General features: G+C 41.3%; 1 protein-coding gene and 1 long non-coding RNA gene across 3 annotated transcripts in view; both read right to left on the minus strand.

Moving 5' to 3' along the window:
• Positions 1-20,244, minus strand: part of LOC146499732 (copine-8) — a 134,943-nt gene that overhangs the window by 50,971 nt on the left and 63,728 nt on the right. For both annotated transcript variants that reach the window (XM_085137749.1, XM_085137748.1), the window contains exons 7-9: positions 3,847-3,910; positions 2,842-2,945; positions 1,320-1,424 (exon numbers count right to left, since the gene is read on the minus strand). In XM_085137749.1, coding sequence (XP_084993875.1) covers positions 1,320-1,424; positions 2,842-2,945; positions 3,847-3,910 — 273 coding nt within the window. The remainder of the gene's footprint in view (positions 1-1,319; positions 1,425-2,841; positions 2,946-3,846; positions 3,911-20,244) is intronic.
• Positions 17,089-19,804, minus strand: LOC146499734 (uncharacterized). The gene is made up of 2 exons (XR_014870159.1): positions 18,240-19,804; positions 17,089-18,200 (listed from the first exon to the last, which is right to left on the minus strand). It is a non-coding gene; the product is annotated as an uncharacterized LOC146499734 (long non-coding RNA).

Below are 20,244 nucleotides of genomic sequence, written 5' to 3' on the forward strand. Positions count from 1 at the left end.
AAAGGTACTGTGACTCAAACATAGAACAATTTTAATTTCCATCGCCTAATTTTTAAAAGTATTTTCCAGCATATAACACCTTTGAAAATATGCTTTGGTTCACATTTAACTCCAGAAAATCACGTAACCGTTTGGTGTCTTTGCTTTTTCTGGTGGTTGTAGAAATGGTTTATATGAGATTCTAGCTGAGATTCAGATGTTTCTGTGGATGCTACACATATTTCTGACCTTGTGTTTAACCGATTAAATGCGATCTCGTCCCTTTTGCCCCCGGTACTGAGGCGCTTAACTAGTTAAACTGTTTCATCGCCAGTTTTTTGCAAAGAAATCTAAAGAGAAAACAAACATCAGTTTCTAAATCAATGGAAAAAACAATAAGATCAGATATTTTGGGACATATAGTGTGTGTGAGTGCAGACAATGAAGAAATTCTGCTCTCTGGATCTTTGCTTCACTTAATCCTGGTATGACAAAACCATTTCTAGCAGTCTGTTTCTTGTGCGTTGACCCCACTAAACTAAATATAAACCTGACCACCAGAAAATAATATGTTCTTTCTTCCAAAGCAACTATGAAGCATATTTCTAAAAGCATCGTTTGGATGACACATCAGTCACAGGCTTCATTTAGAAGTCAAACCGCTACGCTGCTTTCAAATGTATAAACATGTACCGACTTTGATGAAGTAATCTGACTATAAAACATGACAGTCGAACACTTTTCCAGAGGAAAACTAAATCATGCATCTACACTCATCAACTTTTCCCTCCTGCTGAAACTGACAAATGTAATATTTAAGCTTGGCAGCTGCAAACAGTATCATGCATTATTCATTCGCACTGTACTCAATTTAACAAATGCTAATTTCCTTACAAACTACAGTAAATATATTTTCACTGTCACATTTATTTACATCAATTTCAGGATTATTTCCAAAACATGGCTTAAAACAAGAGACCTCACAAATTAATCATAATGAAAATGCTCTATGATGGGCAGCTTCTGTGATTTAAAGTGAACCCTAATAAAAAAGTGACACAATAATTGACGCTAATTAACCCCTATAGATAATATTGTTCTAAAATAAGCAGATGGGAGAGAAAGTAAGGAACAGACACCCATGTAATGCTTTAGCGCTACGCAGCCTGAAGAGGCCATCAGACACTGAAATCATCAGAGGTGCATGTATTACTGAAAATGGCATTTTTGAGTGCCTTTCACACTGAAAAGAACTCCCCTGGATGATTCAGATGGCCGTCTTGGTCGCTGCATTGTACTTAACCCGCCATAATAGCTGCTGTCTAAAAAAAGAGACATACCTGTCATAATCACCGTTGCAAAGAGCACGAACGGGGATTTTAAAAGCCTGCCAAACAGGGTTCAGTGTATTCTTCACCACCTCTGTCTTATGGCAGATGGTAAACCTGCAGAGACAACAAGGAGGAGAGGCAGTGAGGACAGTGCAACAGCCAAAACAGCTTAATGGTGTTTGTCCGAGTAGTTACGATACTATTTCCCGGCTTTGGTTTACTGCTGCTATCACTGCTAGACCAATAAGCTCTATTCCTTACTACATATATGACGGAAGTACCAAGATAAAGAAAATGGATAACAAGAAGATTGATTTCCATTATTCTGCTAATTTATTTACACTGGTGTCATTTCAGCTCAGCGGGAGAGTCATTGCAGGTTACCAGATAGTGCTGTCATTTACGGTCATGCTACTCGGGCATCACTTTGAGCTCGCCTGCACACATCTCACATGTGAAGTGGAGCTGACAAGACACAGGTGAAGTGAGGATAACATTAATCGAGTGGATGACCTGTTATGTTGAGAGCGAGCGAGAGGCAGAAAAACGGAGAAGGAGGAGGTTTGCAGTTAGTTTGCAGAAACACTAAGAAAAGCTGCTGGCGTTGCAGCCACCGAGTCCCTCCACACTGTTCTTAGCTTCCTCCACGCTACGGTAGCTCTCCCTCTAGCAGCTGCTGCAAAAGTGTGGCATAATAAATGCAGACGAGCACAGAACTGAGATGTATAGATCAGCCCCATTGTAACTGACTGTCCCAATTTACTCTATCTCCAAGATTTTGCACTAACTGGACGTCACATGTATTTCGTACATGTTAGTGAAATGTAGCGCAGGGATGACTGTTGGAGCTTCCAAGTTTGTTGCTCAGAAACCCCAAAACAAAACAAAAACAAAACAATATAACATCATTTTATTCATTCTTATTGTGCTTTCGAGCATCTCTAGCTCCACCAGGGCAAGGCAGAGCACAGAAACAGCAGCAGGAGAAAGGAAAAGATGGATTTAAGAAATAAACATAAGCAGGAATAAAAACAAGAATATTCAATTAAAGAGACATCCTGCTAACTTCCTACCACTTTGAGTGGAAGAGTGTGCACGCTACAGTACTTTCCTGATACTCAAACACACAGACATAGAGGGAAAAAAAGCTAATTTCATTAGTCCCTCAGCTAGAAAGTGGACTTGATATCTCCCACCCTCAGCTTTATCTGACTTGTAACACACTGCAGGATGGAGAGGAGTGTTCATGGGGCGCTCTGGATTGAAAACACAAACAAAACGGATGTGCGCGCACACACACAAAATCCTTATCCTATTGCTTCCAGATACACTCACATACATCTGTGCGCACGTTGCTCATGTTAGCGTCTCCACATGTCACTCACATAAATGCTTAAACAGGCAGGATGGCTTTTGATCTGAGGCAAATCAATGAAAGCAATTTCCTTTGGATGCAGGGAAGGATTAAACCAGACCCGGAAGAGGAGAGGGAGCAAAGGGGGCGCGAAGCAATGAAGAGACGGGAACTCACGTGCCGTCCTCGTTGCTCCTGTAGAAGACCAGGAAGGGGTCGGATTTGCCAAAGAAATCCTTTTTGTCCAACTTGTTTCCACAGAACTGCATCATCACTGATTCCTAATGAGGAGAGAGTGAAAGGAATATATTAAGTCAGGGTGGAAGGCTGAATTTTCTGATTGCAGCATCGTTTATAATATGGGTTTCCTCTCAATATGACTATGATAGCACAAAGTAACTGTAAAGAAAAATAAATGACGATAGACTGATCCAAAAACTGTATAGCTTATTGTCTACAGTTGTGTTTTATTGAATCTGCAAACCTCGGTTCTCTATTTTGTGGGCTCGGGAACTGCATGAAACAGATATTCAAAGGGAGCTCGAGCCAGTTCAGCTTCTTGCCAACACTAAAAAGAGGTACGCCATTTTTCATTCAAAATTAAGACCGACATTCAAACAGCTGCTGTAACTGGGGAAGCATCATTACAATTTTTGGACCTGAAATCCATCCAATCGTGACTCATAAGGCTGAATCGAATAACCGTCATAATGCAGTTAGCTTATTCTGCTAGCAGCAGAGCTAGCATACTATGAAGGAAACAAAGAGCACAGGGTCACACCTTTGAAGGAATGCTTCCTTTCACATTGTTGTGATGTCATAGTTTTGCAGCATGGAAAAAACCTGCTGATGTGGAATAAAAACGGAGGGGAGGGGTTAATGTTACATGGGATTGGTTTTTGTGTGTCCGTGGTGCTAAACCACAAGATCACAGCAAGGTGACTGGTCACTGTGTCGAACCTGGACCAACATTAATTATGATGATTCAGACTGTGCCAGTATAAATCATTCAATCTCGGCAGATGGCAAAAGTCAAGTATTAGTATTATGTGGAAAAAGGAAAAAGTTGGATTGGTAACTTTAATTTTCCATAGTGCCTTAAGCACTTGTACAAAGTGAAACATGCAGAGAAAACGGACACATGCAGCATTTAGCAAACAGAGGTAGAAGTCACTTTCTCACCCTGCAGTTGTTCAGCTCCTCAGCTTTCACAATAATGGTCCCGCATTTCTTCCCTGGAATGCCTCTGTTTATGATACAACACAGCAAAACATGAGATTACAGTCACCAACAGCGTATTTGTCATCACCACAGTATTTTGTCCACATGTATTCTTCCGCCTACGCTTCAGGGTCAAATGACAAGTTGAAAAGTACAGGAAGACGGCTCACGTTTCCTTACTCGAGCTGCCATCAGGGTGGCTGTAGCTCAGGCGGTAGAGAAGGTCAACTACTGATCGGAAGATTGGTGGTTCGATTCCTGGCTTCCCCTAGTCTATTAACCCCAAATTGCTCTCCGATGCATCCATCGGAGTATGAATGTGTGTGAATGTTACAGCACTTAGAACAATGGGCTTTGAGTGCTCAGAAGAGTAAAAAAGCACTATACAAGAACCAGTCCATTACCATCAGAGCAGTCTATACAGTCGAAGGGCAGTCAGTGAAAACATTTAGCTTGTTTGATAACAGTGGCACTGGTTTCTAGACATCCCGCATAAGGGTTCAGGTGGGACTGTGACCTTCTCACAGCAGGGAGGGGACTTCCATGTGTGTCTGAAACCACTCCCGTCCTGCACAGACACACGGTCAGTCGTATTTCTGTGTGAAAATGTGTCAGGTTTGTTTGCTTGCTCACTGTCAACCACAGGAGACAGACAGAAAGCTTCTTTTCTGAAAATGAACCCAGCCAGTGTTGAGATGTTTTTCTCTCATCGCAGTTGATTACACACTACGTATTGTTGCTACAAGTTTCCATGAAACACGCCTTATGCTTTATATTGTTACCAATATTTCCATCTATCTATCCATCCGTCCGTCCGTCCGTCCGTCCGTCCGTCCGTCTACCTACCTATCTGGGTCATGACGTAAGTAGTCGAACCCTTAGCGTGCCCTGGGTCTGCTTTGCAGCCTCCCAGCAAGACATGCTCTAAGACCCTCACCTGGGAGATCTCAGGAAGATATTCTACTGAATATTTTGATATTTTATTATTCTACTCAGATGCCGACAGACAATGCCCACTACAATGATGACAGGGTAACGTGTCATCATTGTAGTCTTTGCAGTTGCAATCACCCAGGACCAGTTTGCACTGGTTCACTATACAAGGGGCAAATTCCACTGACAACATAGCTCATGGGATCATTCGGACACATAAAGGCCCTAAAGCACAAGCAAATCATAGAAGCGAGTGATTACATTTGATTAAGCAGACAAAGCTGTTTAATATTCGTGATTGTCACCTCTCAAATTTGCTGATATTCCTTTGATGTATTCCAGAAAATCAGGAATTTTAGATTTACAAGCAGAACTGGGAGGAAAAACATCACTCGCATGTTTTATTACCTCATTTCCAAGATATACTGTTAGCAAAAAGGTGTTTGTGTTTATGTGCTGTTTGTGTGCGAGTCCACACATGAATCAGCTTCTGCTCCTGGGAAGGGCACAGAAGCTGTAGCAAAGACTGGAAGGTGAGAATAGGCGATGCATGTCGGTGTGGGTGTTTTACGTGTAAGCGCTTTCTCTGCATAAACATCACGGTTTTCAAGGTGAAGTCACCATTTACTGTACCTCCTCCTCCTAAACAAATATGCTCTTTAAACAGTCCCACTGCACGCACACACACACACACACGAGCACGACCAAAAACTTTCAGTGTTCTCGATTTTGGCACTGAAAAAGTTGAACTGCACCTACATTTATTTAAATATGTAACAAAATGTGGGCTGAGAAAAGGCGACACATGCAACATAAACTACATATTACAACCTAATCAAGCTAACGTAACTGATGCATTAGCAAACAGAGCACAACTCCCATTCATGTAGAGTTTTCTTTCTGATCCTGGCAAATGCAAGTCAATCATTTCCTCTCCTCTAGCTCTGGACACCCACCCAGCTCCTCGTGGATTTGCGGTTACTTGCTCTGGACTGCTTATTATGTCAGGCAGCTTGTCGATAACTTTGAGTGTTAGCTGTTTGACGACCCTGGAAATGTAGTGTTAGATTATCAGCATTTGAAAGCTTTGCTGCACCTGGAAATGAGCGAGATGAGAGGAAAATTATGGTCTGTAAGATGCTGAAACTCTCAGTAGGTTTGAGGGCTTCACGGAAAAACTAATAATAATATTATGGATAAATTCTTAATCGTGAGGACTGCAGCAGAGAAATCTTCTGTTCTCCCTCGCTGATGTAGTAAAAGCACGTTCTGTGTGCATGTGAGAAAGCGCAGGATGACATAATTTGACACAGATTTTGAAAGAACCTACATTTCTGACAAAGAGGAATGTGATGAGCTCCTATGAGACACTCACCTCGCTGGGAAAGACTCTCACAGTCATTAAGTCAGCTCAGAACTGGGGTCTAGGACCTCTGTGTGAATGTAATTCAAATAGTCCTTCTCTATTTCACTCTGGTGTCGTGCATAACGGGCCGAGAGTAAAACGTTTTAGAAATGGATTTATCAGATCCTGCAACCTCAGATCCTATGGAACGCCATATGGTTGTTTCAGAGACTATAAAGCAGGGGTGTCGAACTCCAGGTCTCGAGGGCCGGTTTCCCACAGGTTTTAGATATCACCCTATTTCAACACACCTGAATCAAATTATTAGTTCATTAACAGGCTTCTGGAGAACTTCAAGACATGTTGAGGTGATAATTTAGCCATTTAAATCAGCTGTGTTGGATCAAGGACACATCTAAAACATGCAGGACACCAGCCCTCGAGGCCTGGAGTTCGACACCTGTGCTATAAAGTGTAAAAAAGAAAAAGAAATGTAAAATTAATATGTAGTTTTTCTTCTTTTTATCCAGGCAGCACACAGAGGTGGGTCTACACAAGACTGAGAGGACTGTAACAACGAGGATAAGGCAGACAGAATGATAAAAATAAAGCCCTGATTCATCCAAATGCAACAAATTTAATAATGTTTGCCACTATAGTCTCTTTGGCTGCTTGGACACCGGCAGTGATTCTTAGGTGGAGCTTAAAAACGCTAGATTGTAGCCTAGCAGCCGTATGATGAAACACTAAACACTAAACACAATCTAAATAGGCTTGTATGTAGTCCAAACACAAGAATTCCAATAAGGAAAAGCTGGGAAAAAACAGATCTTTACAGATGACATTAGCATAGAGATGGATGATCAGGAAGGATTAAGAGCAACAGGGAGAAAAAATCAATAAAGCAATACTGATTTAAAACAACAGTCTGCTTAAAATCGCAGTAAAGCCTCCAGCAGAAGTGATCTTGTGAATTTTAAGTATGATTCACACGTTTTACTGCTTTGTTTCCGCATGAGCGATGATGCGGAACATGTACAAAGTAGTGTCTTTGGATTGTTAACATCCTCTTGTAAATGACTGATATCTGAATGGCTGACTGCAATTATGCATGTCTGCTCAAGTACACATGAACAAATAGCACCAATGATACCCGAAGAGGACTTGAGACACTCTGATTTCAGAAAATCAGAAGCCACGGAAAGACCCACAGTGTTCCCACTCACAGACCTGAGAAGGTTTTCAATGACTTACAGCTTACTTGCGCCTAACGAACAACACAGCCAACAAAACTGCATTTCCATATTTCCACTTGACTTTGCACCCCTTAATCTAATTTTCACTAGTTTCAGAATAACATTTAACAGCTCTCAAGTTCCAGATATCTAAAGTAATTACTTCATTTACATAGACTTCCTGCTCTTTGTGCTACGGTTCGACAGTGGCAGCATGAAACAATAAAAGCAGAGCAGAGGGTTGTTGGCAAATTGGACATAAAAGAAGAGCTAAGCTAATTAAAAATGTTGAGCTGTGTGGGTTCCAGTCAACTACGAAATAGATCATCATCAACCTTCATCAGCACCTCTGTTAAATCCTTTGCTGGCTTTAAATAACGATTCAGCTTCAGTACACAAGTCCCATTATTTTAGGCTATTTCATAATGACACATTAGTACTTTGCAAAGAGGAAAAGCAGGATTTGATATACAAATACTCACAGCATAGCTACAGATTTAACTTTAAAACATGCCTGTATCTATAAAGTGTTAAACTAGCACTGCACAATAACTGTACACGAGTACATCTTACTACAATGATTATAGTAATGTAACTACTATAAAATGCAAGTGTCCCTGATTATCAACATATATACATATAGTGCTTGGGATTCATTTATAGCGCTCAAACGGTGGTGGTGTGAAAAAGTGTTTGCCCGCTTCCTGATTTCCTTTTTTTTTCCCGTGTTTGTAACACTTTAATGTTTCAGATCATCAAACAAATATTAGACAAGCAAACCACAAATGCAGTTTCTACATCATCAGGGCATTTATTATCAAGGGGGAAAAATGCAAACCTACAAAGGCCTGTGTGAAAAAGTGAATGCCCCCTAAAAGTAATAACTGACTCTATCCGGTTGTTAAGTGATGACGCGACGAATCCTACTTCCGGGCCTAAAGTAGTCTGCGTTTAATATGGCTTTTGTGTTGTTAACATGTTTAATGTTTTGTATTTTCTTCTATTTAATCTCAAAAAGCTCCTAAAACAGTCAGTGATCACTGTTGACCTCCCTCTGCTTTTATTACCGCTAATCATTTATTTAAGCTCAGTTTTTAAAACCTTAGGATGTAACTACAGCTCAGCCCATGCAGCAGTGAATGACTAACCTCGTATTGTGGCTGGATTATCTCAGTTGTCCTCCTGGCTGAAGTTTGGTCCTTTTACAGCATCCTGCCATGCGATTACATTTGTTCCTGACCACCGAGAACACTCACGTTAACTTTTATCGAGTGGAAAAAAGTTAGCTTGTTTATATTATGCTAACATAGCTGTGTCGCTAGCGGTCACGTAGCACATCATTAAATACCAGCTAGCCAACTTCAGTAACACTACAAACGTCACTGCTGTTTAGTTTTCTGTCTTCATTTATGTTGGAAGTGATAACAGAGCTGTACGTTTTAATTTGTTTCCAGAACCCCGCAGTCAGGACATGCTATATTGTATTTAGATAGAAGCTAGCAAGCTAACTTCCTGCTAACTTCTAACTCCGTTAAATGTCATAAATTCAGTTTTCATGGATGCCTGGATGTTAAACTCAATTGTTACACCTGGTAGAGCAGAACGCTGATCATTTTATTAAAGATGAAAGACTTTAGACAGTTTTTCAGCTCTCAGTAATGCCATAGTGACCATTTGATATATGGACCTGCAGCAGAATTTAGGCCCAGACACGGCTAGTGACGTCAGACTTAACAACCGGATATGATCGCCAGGCTAATCACTACACAGGTGGTTGAATTTTTTTCCCACACTTGTAGCTTCTGAATGTAAAGATGCCTTAACAGCGGTTGAACAAACACAAGGTGATTCTTACATAGCGGTGAAAGTTTGTGTGTATTCATAATTTTTCCAGATAAGGAACAACATACAAACACTTCATCGCCTACCAGTTTCATGTTATTGGTTTTGGGATTCAGCGTAACTGAGCACACACGAGGTGGAACGATGGTGTAACAGAAAAAGGAAAACACAACACAAAGTTGTAAAACTCTCGATCACTGTCCATACAGCCCATTTTACTTGTTGGTATCCTCTTACTCTCCATCGTGTCGTCTCACGGCAACAATACGCATGAGACACTCACATAGACACCCTCTATGATAAGTGCCCAGGATCGGTGTCGCTATGACAACTCTTCCGAGCTAGGTCCACTCCGGCGGGACATCGAATTGGATTCCCATGCTCGTTATTTTCCTAAATGCCTGCTCTCGCTCTGCTATTTTTCAGAAAGCTGCAATCATTATTCTGACAGAAATAAAATAATGCGCAGGTGGCAATCGAAAGGATTGCATAGTTACAATAGATGAATAATGTATCCCACAGTTGTGCCTTACATACAAACGCATACATGCACAGACACACGTGTGTGACAGATGTGATATAGAGCTGGAAGCTCAAGCTCCTCCAGGACGATATGTATGAAAATGACAAATTAGCACAATATGGGTGAAACGACAGCGTATCCTGATGCTCGTGTTTCCTGAAATCAAGTAAAGCAACACAAAACAGCCTGTGTTTAAATGAATACACATCTCTGAGCTCATCATCGTGCTCCAAACCACGTTCCTCTTTTTTAGTTTATCAAAAACACCTAAGCTGAAAAGCACGTCAGGAGCATCTCTTCTTCTGCGTCTTCCTGCATGCGTGTGAGTGCGTCTGTGTGTGAGGAAACGCTGTGAATCCTCTAATCAAGACACACGGATATGCAATTAGTGTCTGCAAGAGACAGCTAATTAAGACTGGGCCACTTCTGGGCTGTACGGTGTAACGCACACGCATGCACGCGCACGTCATTTTCATTATATTCCTGACGAAGGTGGACTATCTGAATGAGACATCAGTTGTCATTATAAAAACATCAGAATCTGCCTATTCTTGGTCATGCCCCGACACGCAAAGAGAAACAGTCGCGCACGCACTTTCATTGAAAAGAAAGCTCATAACTATAATTCTGCTTAACAAAAGGCACACTGACATCAAATCCATGTGACACCAAAGGCAGATACACTTTCTTTTGTCCTTTCTTACAAATGCTTACAATCAGGCTTGTATTCACAGCTATCAGCCTCTGAGTGTGTGTGTGTGTGTGTGTGTGTGTGTGTGCGCATGTCTTGATTCACTTGTATTTAAAATTGTAGACTACTTGGCTCTTCCATAGTTCCTCGGGGCTTCTCTGTGACCCTCTTCCCACTTACAATGAACACCGAGATCTTGTTTGAGGGAACAAAAGTGTCAAAAAGAGCATGAGCAAGTGTGTGAGCAAGACAGAAATAGAGAGTTCTGGAAAGAAAAGAGCAAAGGGGGAAAAAACAAAGTACAAAGTGAGAAAACTGCCTCGTTGATTATTCAAAAATATTCAGGAAGCAACAGGATCAGTGCTTCAAATGAAAAGGGTGTTAGTAATAAAGTCATGATATTTATGAAATCAGGGGTGGTCTCATGCTAATTATATCCAACAATAAGACTAACAGACTCATTAATTTATGGAGTTAAAGGTCAGAAAAAGCTATTGAGGGATTTACCGGCTTCAACGTGTAACTCCTGTTTAATATAAAGAAAATTAAATTTTAAGTAAATCGAATCAAACTTCTAAGTCCAAATAAGCCTGACATGATCTATAATATCTTTGCCACATTATGAAAGAGTTTGACATTTAGAGAAATGCACATATTGTTAGGTTCCCTGGGTTTATAAAGTCCCAGTGTTTTGAGTTTTTTCATTACTTTATGTATTTCCTGGTTTTTCTATAAACTGATATTCTAAAGTTTTGTTTCTCATTTAGTTCATTTTATATGATGCATACTGGCAACAAATAGAATTGGGCTGACAGGTCTATTGCTTTACTATGTAACTGGTAACTAATTACTAGGGGTGCAACGATACACAAAATTCACGTTCGGTTTGGTTCGATACTTTGGTGTCACAGTTCGATATTTTTTCGGTACAAAAAAATGTTCATGCCTTTTTAATTTGTCATTTATTAAAATTATAAATATATATTTTAACTCAAAAGTACAGTTTTTAAATGTAATGTTGCTGAAACAACAAAGTAATAAAAAAATAAATTGATGGAGAAATCACTCATCTTTGGAAAAGAGAGTTTATTACAGAGAAATGCGTCTTTCCAAAATAAAAGCTATACTATATGCTTCTTCTGGGCTATACTCTCAGCAGCATATTAAACATATCAGGTCCCCATAAGGAGAATCGTGTGCTAACGGCTGTCTAGATGACTTGGGTAAAGTTTGTAGCATGCGTGCTTGTTGTTTTTGTCTGCTTCCACTTGTCTTTGCACTAGGATGATGTCAGAGTAAATGTGCAGTCATATTCATTGTGTTCCCACTAGTGCCGTCAGCGTTAATCTGAAATGACGTTAACGCCACAACACGGCAAATCTCCGTTAACGAGCTACCGCGGATCGCCCCGTGCGTGGGGCTGGACGTGTCAACACGTTAACGAGCTAACTGCGCTAAGGCAGTAGTTCCCACCAATGTAATTGAGCATTGCGTGGCACATCCAACATACTGTTTTACTTTTGTCCATGACGCGCTTACCTTCAGGGTCATACGTCACATGAAAACCAAAATAGTTCCAAACGCCAGATCTGAATGAGGGTGGGGGAGGTTCAATTTGCCATGTTGCAACGAGAGCTTAACTTCTGTCTCGCTAGCTTGCCCTGCGCTCAGTGAATCTGCGTTCGACTACTCCGCCTAGGCTGCACTGTCAAGCGCAGATCCACTGAGCTCTCAACACAGACAGCACCGTCAGAAGGAAAGTTGATAAAATAAATAAAAAATTTTGTATTGTTCGATACATATGCGTACCGAACCGAAAGAACTGTATCTAACGGTTCAATATCCATACGAGTATTGTTGCACCCCTACTAATTACTATTTTCAAGTAACTTGACCAACACTGGTCTCTAGTCCCTTTGTGACAGTTTTGTGGTCATCTAGTGATTCTGGTTTTAGTTTCTCTGCTCTGGGTTCGATTCTGGTTTATTGGGTTTGGTTTTATTCCTCATTATAATCATGTTTCCTCTGTATTCTCTAAGTAATGGTCTGCTTGTGATTCCAGGTTTTGTTACATGTTGTTCCTTAGTAATCTTTTTGTTTTCTGGTTCTTCTCGGTTATGTGATATTCAGTCGTCATCCTCTGCATCTGTATCTGTCCCATTTCTGTTTCCTTGTTAAGATCATATATGTAGATCTGTCACTAGTTTAGTCATTTCCCTTCGTTTTCCATTCCAGCTATGTTTATTGTTCCCTTCAGTGGTCCCTGTCTGTTTCTCCAGTCTGTCCCTATGGCTGCCTGGGTCTCTTGTCTGTGTGTGTGTTTGTTTCTTTTCTTATTTTGATAGTCTCTTGTCCCATGTGTGTTTGTTGAGTTTTGCTATCCTTGGTTCGTTAGTTGGATTCTGTCCCCCAGGTGTCTCCATCTGTCCTTATTTAATGTGGGTGTTTAAGTCCTCAGTTTTCTTCTGTTCGTTGTTGCGTTGTGCCTCATTCTATGGTGCTGTGTGTGCCTCAGTGTTTCCTGGGATGTGTTCCCTCCCTAATTCTGTTTCCTATTGGATTACTCTGGAATTACTTTGAGACCCCCCCGCCCCCACCCAAAAAAAAGCAAACGAACAAAAAACAAATAAAAAAGGAATTTGTTATTTGAGACCAACAAGCAATAAATGCTCATTTTGTGTCGTACTCATGAATCCCCTGCCCTCCATCCTTTGGGTCCTAAACCTGCCTACCACATAACGTCACATGACACCTACTGGGTTTTTATATCATATTGTCCTTCATACAATAATAATGAAAAAGACACAAAATGAAACAGTGAAAGTGATAAAAAAAAATAAACAAAAAACATGTTCAAACAATAAAAACTAAAGTGAAATAAGAAAATCCACTGTGGAAACTGTGAAACTAAATTGAATTAAAAACAAAAAGTCAAAATGCAATAACAATAAAAAACAGATTAGAAAATACAAAAGAGATGTAGAGTTTTAAAAATAAAGTGCGAGACGCCGAATGGAAATGTCCTCGGCACGAATAGAGCATTAATGTGTAAGTGCAACAATTAAGAATACAGACATTGTATTAATGTAACAATCTAAGATGAGTGTTCACAGACTGGCCATAGGTCGGATAGAGTCTGTGCCAGCAGAGGCCTCGGGCATCATTAATAAGGCCAGAGCTGCAGCCGAGAACAAAGTGTTTTTGTGGTGAGAGGTTTTGGCTAAGATGGGCGGCAGGATATATTTCACAAACACGATGTCCGAGGTGGGAGAGATCAGCCATAATGTTTCCTGCTCAGTGTCTTGGAGGTGTGCAGGTCCTGTAGAGAGAACAGGCAGCAGCTGATAACCCTCTCAGCAGAGAGGATGATGGTCTGCAGTCTGCCCTTTGCGTCGCAGTTAAAGCAGGGTACCACATGGTGGCACAGGATGTGAGCATAGACTCAATTATGTGGGTGTAAAAGTGCAGCATTATTGACTTTGGCAGGTTGAACTTCTTCAGTCTCTGCTGGGCTTTTGCCGAGACTACTGACGACTCAAGGTCCTGGATGATGATGGTTCCCAGGAAGCAGAAGGACAAAGTGTTAACTGCAGAGTCACACACGGTGATGGGAGACCCGCATTCCTTCTGGATGCCACAACAATCTTTGCCGTCTATCGAGCACTGTGTGCCAAGAAGTTCTGCTACACCTGGTAAATTCTGCAAGTGCTAAAGTAAAATACATAAAGAAAGAAAGAAATACTAGCAGCATTTAACACTCATAGATTAAAATGTTCTTCAAAAAAGCATAAACTGCTTCCATAAAAATACTTCTATCACATTTCATGTACTGTCTAGTGGCTGTAGCTTCAGATTTGCTGTAATGCAAATACGAGAGTTGTGTAAATATTCTCCAGAGGCCCCTGGCTAGAAAGCAAATTGGAATCTTTTTGGAAATGTCAAGCTTTTCCATTAAACTGCTTTTGTTCTATTGAAATTAGAGGTAACACTTTTCTAATAATGGGCATCTCTTGAAGTGTTTACGGCATGAATTTGGAGCAAGGAGAGACAGTGCTGCATAATATCTTTGGACAATTTACCCCAGTATGCATCAGTTTGTTTACATGTGACCTGGTAATGAAATTTAAGTCAGAGCACTCATGTCAAAGTGTATCATATTGTAAGGAGAAGGGCACATGAGGTCTAAGAAGCAGGAAATGAGGTTTGTTAGGAGGGTAGCGGGAGCCTCATTAGTTAGGGTAGGTTAGGAGCAGAGTGGATGTGGGTGAGAGGCAGAGGTGATAAACTTTGATCTACTTTTACATTAATTATTTAAAATGTCTTTTTTATGTTTTTGTAGCCAGCAGTGAGGTCAGCTTTAAAATGTAGGCAATCAGCTGTTCAATCTGTTTCACAGTGAGCGCGTTTTACACCGTCTAATACCACACGTTACCCCAAATTAACTTTTGCTTTTCATATTGTTATGAAATCTTAGGCAAGGAAATAGTTGTTATCAGCTTTTTTTGTACGCTTTATTAGTTTACTCAAATGTGCATTTTAACTTTAAGATCTAAATAATAAAACCCCTAAATATTAATCTTAAATACTTGTTTTGTCTGCTCTTAAAATGTGAAGAAATAGATGAAAATGAACGTGACTTATTCAAGAAATTACGCTTTTGCCATTACTGCTGTTAAAGTGACCCCTCCTGATGGTTCCAGTGTAAAGCTACAATCATTATTATTACAGTAATTATATTTTATGATAACTCTAGCACATATACGTTGATTTAGGGAAACTCTAAGGAGGAAAAAAAAGGCATTTAATCTACTTCATCTGTAACCGGAAGGTTGCCGGTTCGATCCCCGGGCTCTCTGTCCTGGTCGTTGTGTCCTTGGGCAAGACACTTTACCCTTACTGCCTACAGGTGATGGCCAGAGGGGCCGATGGCGCGATATGGCAGCCTCGCTTCTGTCAGTCTGCCCCAGGGCAGCTGTGGCTACAACCGTAGCTTGCCTCCACCAGTGTGTGAATGCGAGAGTGAATGAATAGTGGCATTGTAAAGCGCTTTGGGTGCCTTGAAAAGCGCTATATAAATCCAATCCATTATTATTATGGTCACTGATTAAATGTATTCATTATTATTTAAGGTTTGGAGCTCTCTTTATAGATATATTATCCTCTCTTGATACTGTAAACAGTGCACTAAACTTCCAAATGTGTCTGTCTTTCTTCTCATTGGCAGCAGTTTGTTTGCACACAAGCAGAAGCTGCACCTACACAGTTCATCTGTTTCAGCTGTTTGCAATATGGCGGGTGGATAGTGCTAAGTTAGCTGAATGCTACGTTAACCATGTGCCTCACCATTGCTGCACTTGATGATGCGTTTTGCTTCTTGTTGCTGGTTACTCTAAGTGTCTCTCTCACACACCCACACTCCTAAATGCCCACTGGAGTTACACTGAACAATGCAATATGTTAAAATTATTAAGCCCCACCCCCACCTCCTCCGCCTGTCATGTCAGGCTGCAGGTGTATGCCTGACTGTCACTCACACCCACGCACATATATAAATACAGACACAACCTCCAGAGCCAGAGAACAGCTGTGTGTCCTGTCGCTTCATTTTTAATGAAAGTTGACAGTTTTCCTCATTCTGCACCAAATCACTCTTGACCTCTTATAAATGGTCGACATAGGTCGCACATGTGAATGTAACAAACCTGTTTCATTCAGCGTTGATCGTTTTGCTTTTTTCTCATCTGCATATATTTGCAGAAGCGTGGCACAACATACGGAGAGTGAACGTCTCCAGGACCTAAAGAAACCAACCTCCACATTTTACACATCCCTGAATATCAAAGAAAGAACTCAATTCACACCCCATAATTTAACTTTTCTTCCACAAACTGCTTTTGTGATAACCAAGGCACACTTTGCATTTGATGTACTCGAGTAGCAAAACAAAGAAGGAGGAGTAACATCTCTATTCCTCAACCGGTTTTAACAGAATGTTTACAAAAGAACAGGCGCTGAATATTTTCCAATATACACATCCATTCGTGGCGAAGCTGCAGGGGAGGCTGACACACCGGAGCTCCATCAGCTCATCACGCCTCCCCTGTATAGAACTAGGGGTGGGTTTTTATAATCGATTTATCAATTAAAATCGATTCTGGCTTGGATAACGTAAAATCGATTCATTAAAATCCTGAATCGATTTTTTAATATAAATTTATTTTGCCCGAAATGCCAGAATCTCTGGTGAAATCTCACAAAATTTCAACAACCACCAAACAGCTAAGACAGTAAATGAGAGCAGGAACACGGATTCTGCACAAAGACTTAAACACACAGCCCAACTGCGGATCAGAATCAGTGAGATGTCGCCTTTCTCACAGTCGGGGCTGAAAGCCGACAGCGCGCTGATTCTGATCTGTCGGCGGTCCGCGCTTTGTGTTCACGCCCTTTATGCGCTGATTCTAAAGCTGTTAGTTTTATCTCTCTCCAAACAATATTGACCGAACCAGCAGCAAAAGAAGATCCAAACTAGGCTTCACATAAACAACGTCATGAATTCACTCTGACTTTTATTGTTTTGCTTCGACCATGATGCACAGCTCTCTCTCGCATGCTCGCTCTCTTGCGCGCTCTCTCTCCCTCTCTCTCTCTGTACTGTTTTCTGCATTATTCGCTTGCTTGTTATGCACAAGTCTACCGTTGTTTACAGCGCTGTCGGCCGACGGTTTTTTTTTTTCGTTTTATATACTTCCGAAAATAAAACCTAATTTCTGCCGTTCAATACCGAATACAAATTTAAACTTTTTAAAATTATGCAAAATGCAAAACGCTCAGCCTTGTCTCTAATAAAACCGCTGTAACTTCAGAGGTAATGTTCATGTGTTGATTAATGGTTTTCTTTCGTTTTTGATCTACTGCAGAAAATTTTTATAAAATCCCAGAACAGGAAAATCACCTTCATGTTTTTCTGTGTTTTATCCTCAGCTACTTTGACACAAAGGCCTCTGCTGTGATGCTCACACCTTTGATAAAGTCTTGGTGTGTCAGCTTCCTTTTTATAGATACAACAATATGTAAATGTACTGATCTGAATTATAATATTTCTGACTGTCAAAAGTTCCCAGATTCAAATCAAAGTGAATCGAATCGAATTAAATCGAATCGAGTCGAATTAAATCGAATCGTGGATTGAATCGATTCGGGACCCTGTGAATCGGAATTGAATCGATTCTAGAAATCAGTGACGATACCCTAGCCCTATATAGAACGTGCTGGGACCTGAGGTTGGGGTTGTTGTTGTTGTGTGTGGGACAGCACACAACAGCAACCGGAATAAAAAGTGTTAAACGTGTGAACTATGTGGTCGGGTCTGTCATTCATGCCACAGTGGTGCCGAAACCCAGGAGATGGCATGGCAGAACCACAACTGGGCCAGTAGTGGAGGCGCAGGCCCGAATGGTGGGCGAATTCGCGGCCATGCAGAGGGAGCAGGTGGCCAGGCGGAACAGCTGCAGGACTGGTCCGAGCGTGGGATGCAGCTGATAATGACTCTGGCAGCTTGATTCGGTTCCTGGCCGACCCCCACGTGTTCATGGAGGTCAGCGTGCGGGAGGGACCTGCCCAGGCTGAGTCAGAGGTCGGTATGCCGTCTGGACCTGCTCATAACAAGCTGGAGGTCCGCACCCCGAAGCGACCTGCCCAGAAAGAGTCGGAGATCAGAGTGCGGGAGGAACTTTTCTGCCAGAGCTGGTGGACAGCGCGCGGGGAGGAACTGTTCTGCCTGACTCGGAGGTCGCCATGCCGTCCAGTCCAGAGGCGTCCTCACCAGAGGCCAGTACGCTGTCTTGACCTCAGTTCCGGCAGAGGTAAAGATGCTGTGTGGTCCTGTGTGGCTGTATGGCCGCCTGCCAAGCCGCCTGTGAGCCCCAGCCCGTCACGTCCACCGCTGGACCCGCGGTCGGCCCCCGGACCCAGCTCGTCACCATCACTGGTGATGAGGTGGGCCCCCTGGTCAGGTCCGTCATTCATGCCACAAGGACATTTGAGAAAAATTTGAACTTTTATTGCGGCTAGTTTCTTAAACCACTTCATAAGATTGTTTGAGGGTTAAGAGTTTCTTCTGAGGTAAGATTATTTTAAGGGGCTCATCTGGTCCCCAGAAATATAGCCAAGCAAACATTTTTGTGTGCGTGCAAATAATAAGTAAATATGTAAATAATCAAGAGAAATACAACTGAACTATATGTGTGGACCACTCCAAAGACGTGCACTCTTTCCTTCCTTCCCTCTCCATGGGAAACCTGCCTCTGCAATCACCATGGCGATTCCTACTCAACAGGATGACAGTTTTGCTTTGACGTGAAGAGAAGATATGGAGTAAGCACACACACACATGCACACACAGGTTGCCAGGTTCTTGACAATATTCCCTGTTATTTCTCCTCTTAACAACGCTCTTTGCAGATCTAAAGGCTCATCCAGGCTTCAAATGAACAAGCTAATTGGATTAAAGAGACACAATTGAGAGAAAGCCAAGTGGGCTTTCTCATGAGAGAGAAAATATGTAAATAAGAGGAGGCCACTCGAGCAGCATTGTGGACAAGAGTGATAAAGACCAAATTAGTTGCTTTCAAATACAATAACGATAACACGAGAACGAATAAAAACAATGCAGGTTCAGTTGTTAATGTGACAGGGGTAATCAATTAGCCACTGTGGCTGTCAATAATCAACAATGTATTTAAAAAATTAGCAAATTAGCCCAGGGAAGTATAATGTGAAGAGACACAAAGATTTGCTCTCGCTCATCTAGTTTGAAGAGTCAAAATTTCAAGCTAAATATGTCATTTCTCCATTTCTCTCTGATAAAAACATCTTTATGGTGTTTTTGTGAATCTGGGCTGATGCCACTATCATCAGTAGGGCTGGGTATCGTCACTGATTTCTAGAATCGATTCAATTCCGATTCACAGGGTCCCGAATCGATTCGATCCACGATTCGATTCGATTCGATTTAATTCGACTCGATTCACTTTGATTTGAATCTGGGAAATTTTGACAGTCAGAAATATTATAATTCAGATCAGTACTTTTACATATTGTTGTATCTATAAAAAGGAAGCTGACACACCAAGACTTTATCAAAGGTGTGAGCATCACAGCAGAGGCCTTTGTGTCAAAGTAGCTGAAGATAAAACACAGAAAAACATGAAGGTGATTTTCCTGTTCTGGGATTTTATAAAAATTTTCTGCAGTAGATCAAAAACGAAAGAAAACCATTAATCAACACATTAACATTACCTCTGAAGTTACAGCGGTTTTATTAGAGACAAGGCTGAGCATTTTGCATTTTGCATAATTTTAAAAAGTTTAAATTTGTATTCGGTATTGAATGGCAGAAATTAGGTTTTATTTTCGGAAGTATATAAAACGAAAAAAAAAAACGTCGGCCGACAGCGCTGTAAACAACGGTAGACTTGTGCGTAACAAGCAAGCGAATAATGCAGAAAACAGTACAGAGAGAGAGAGGGAGAGAGAGGGAGAGAGAGCGCGCAAGAGAGCGAGCATGCGAGAGAGAGCTGTGCATCGTGGTCGAAGCAAAACAATAAAAGTCAGAGTGAATTCATGACGTTGTTTATGTGAAGCCTAGTTTGGATCTTCTTTTGCTGCTGGTTCGGTCAATATTGTTTGGAGAGAGATAAAACTAACAGCTTTAGAATCAGCGCATAAAGGGCGTGAACACAAAGCGCGGACCCGCCGACAGATCAGAATCAGCGCGCTGTCGGCTTTC

This window comes from Neolamprologus multifasciatus, chromosome 17 (assembly GCF_963576455.1).
Source record: "Neolamprologus multifasciatus chromosome 17, fNeoMul1.2, whole genome shotgun sequence".
Taxonomy (NCBI): domain Eukaryota; kingdom Metazoa; phylum Chordata; class Actinopteri; order Cichliformes; family Cichlidae; genus Neolamprologus; species Neolamprologus multifasciatus.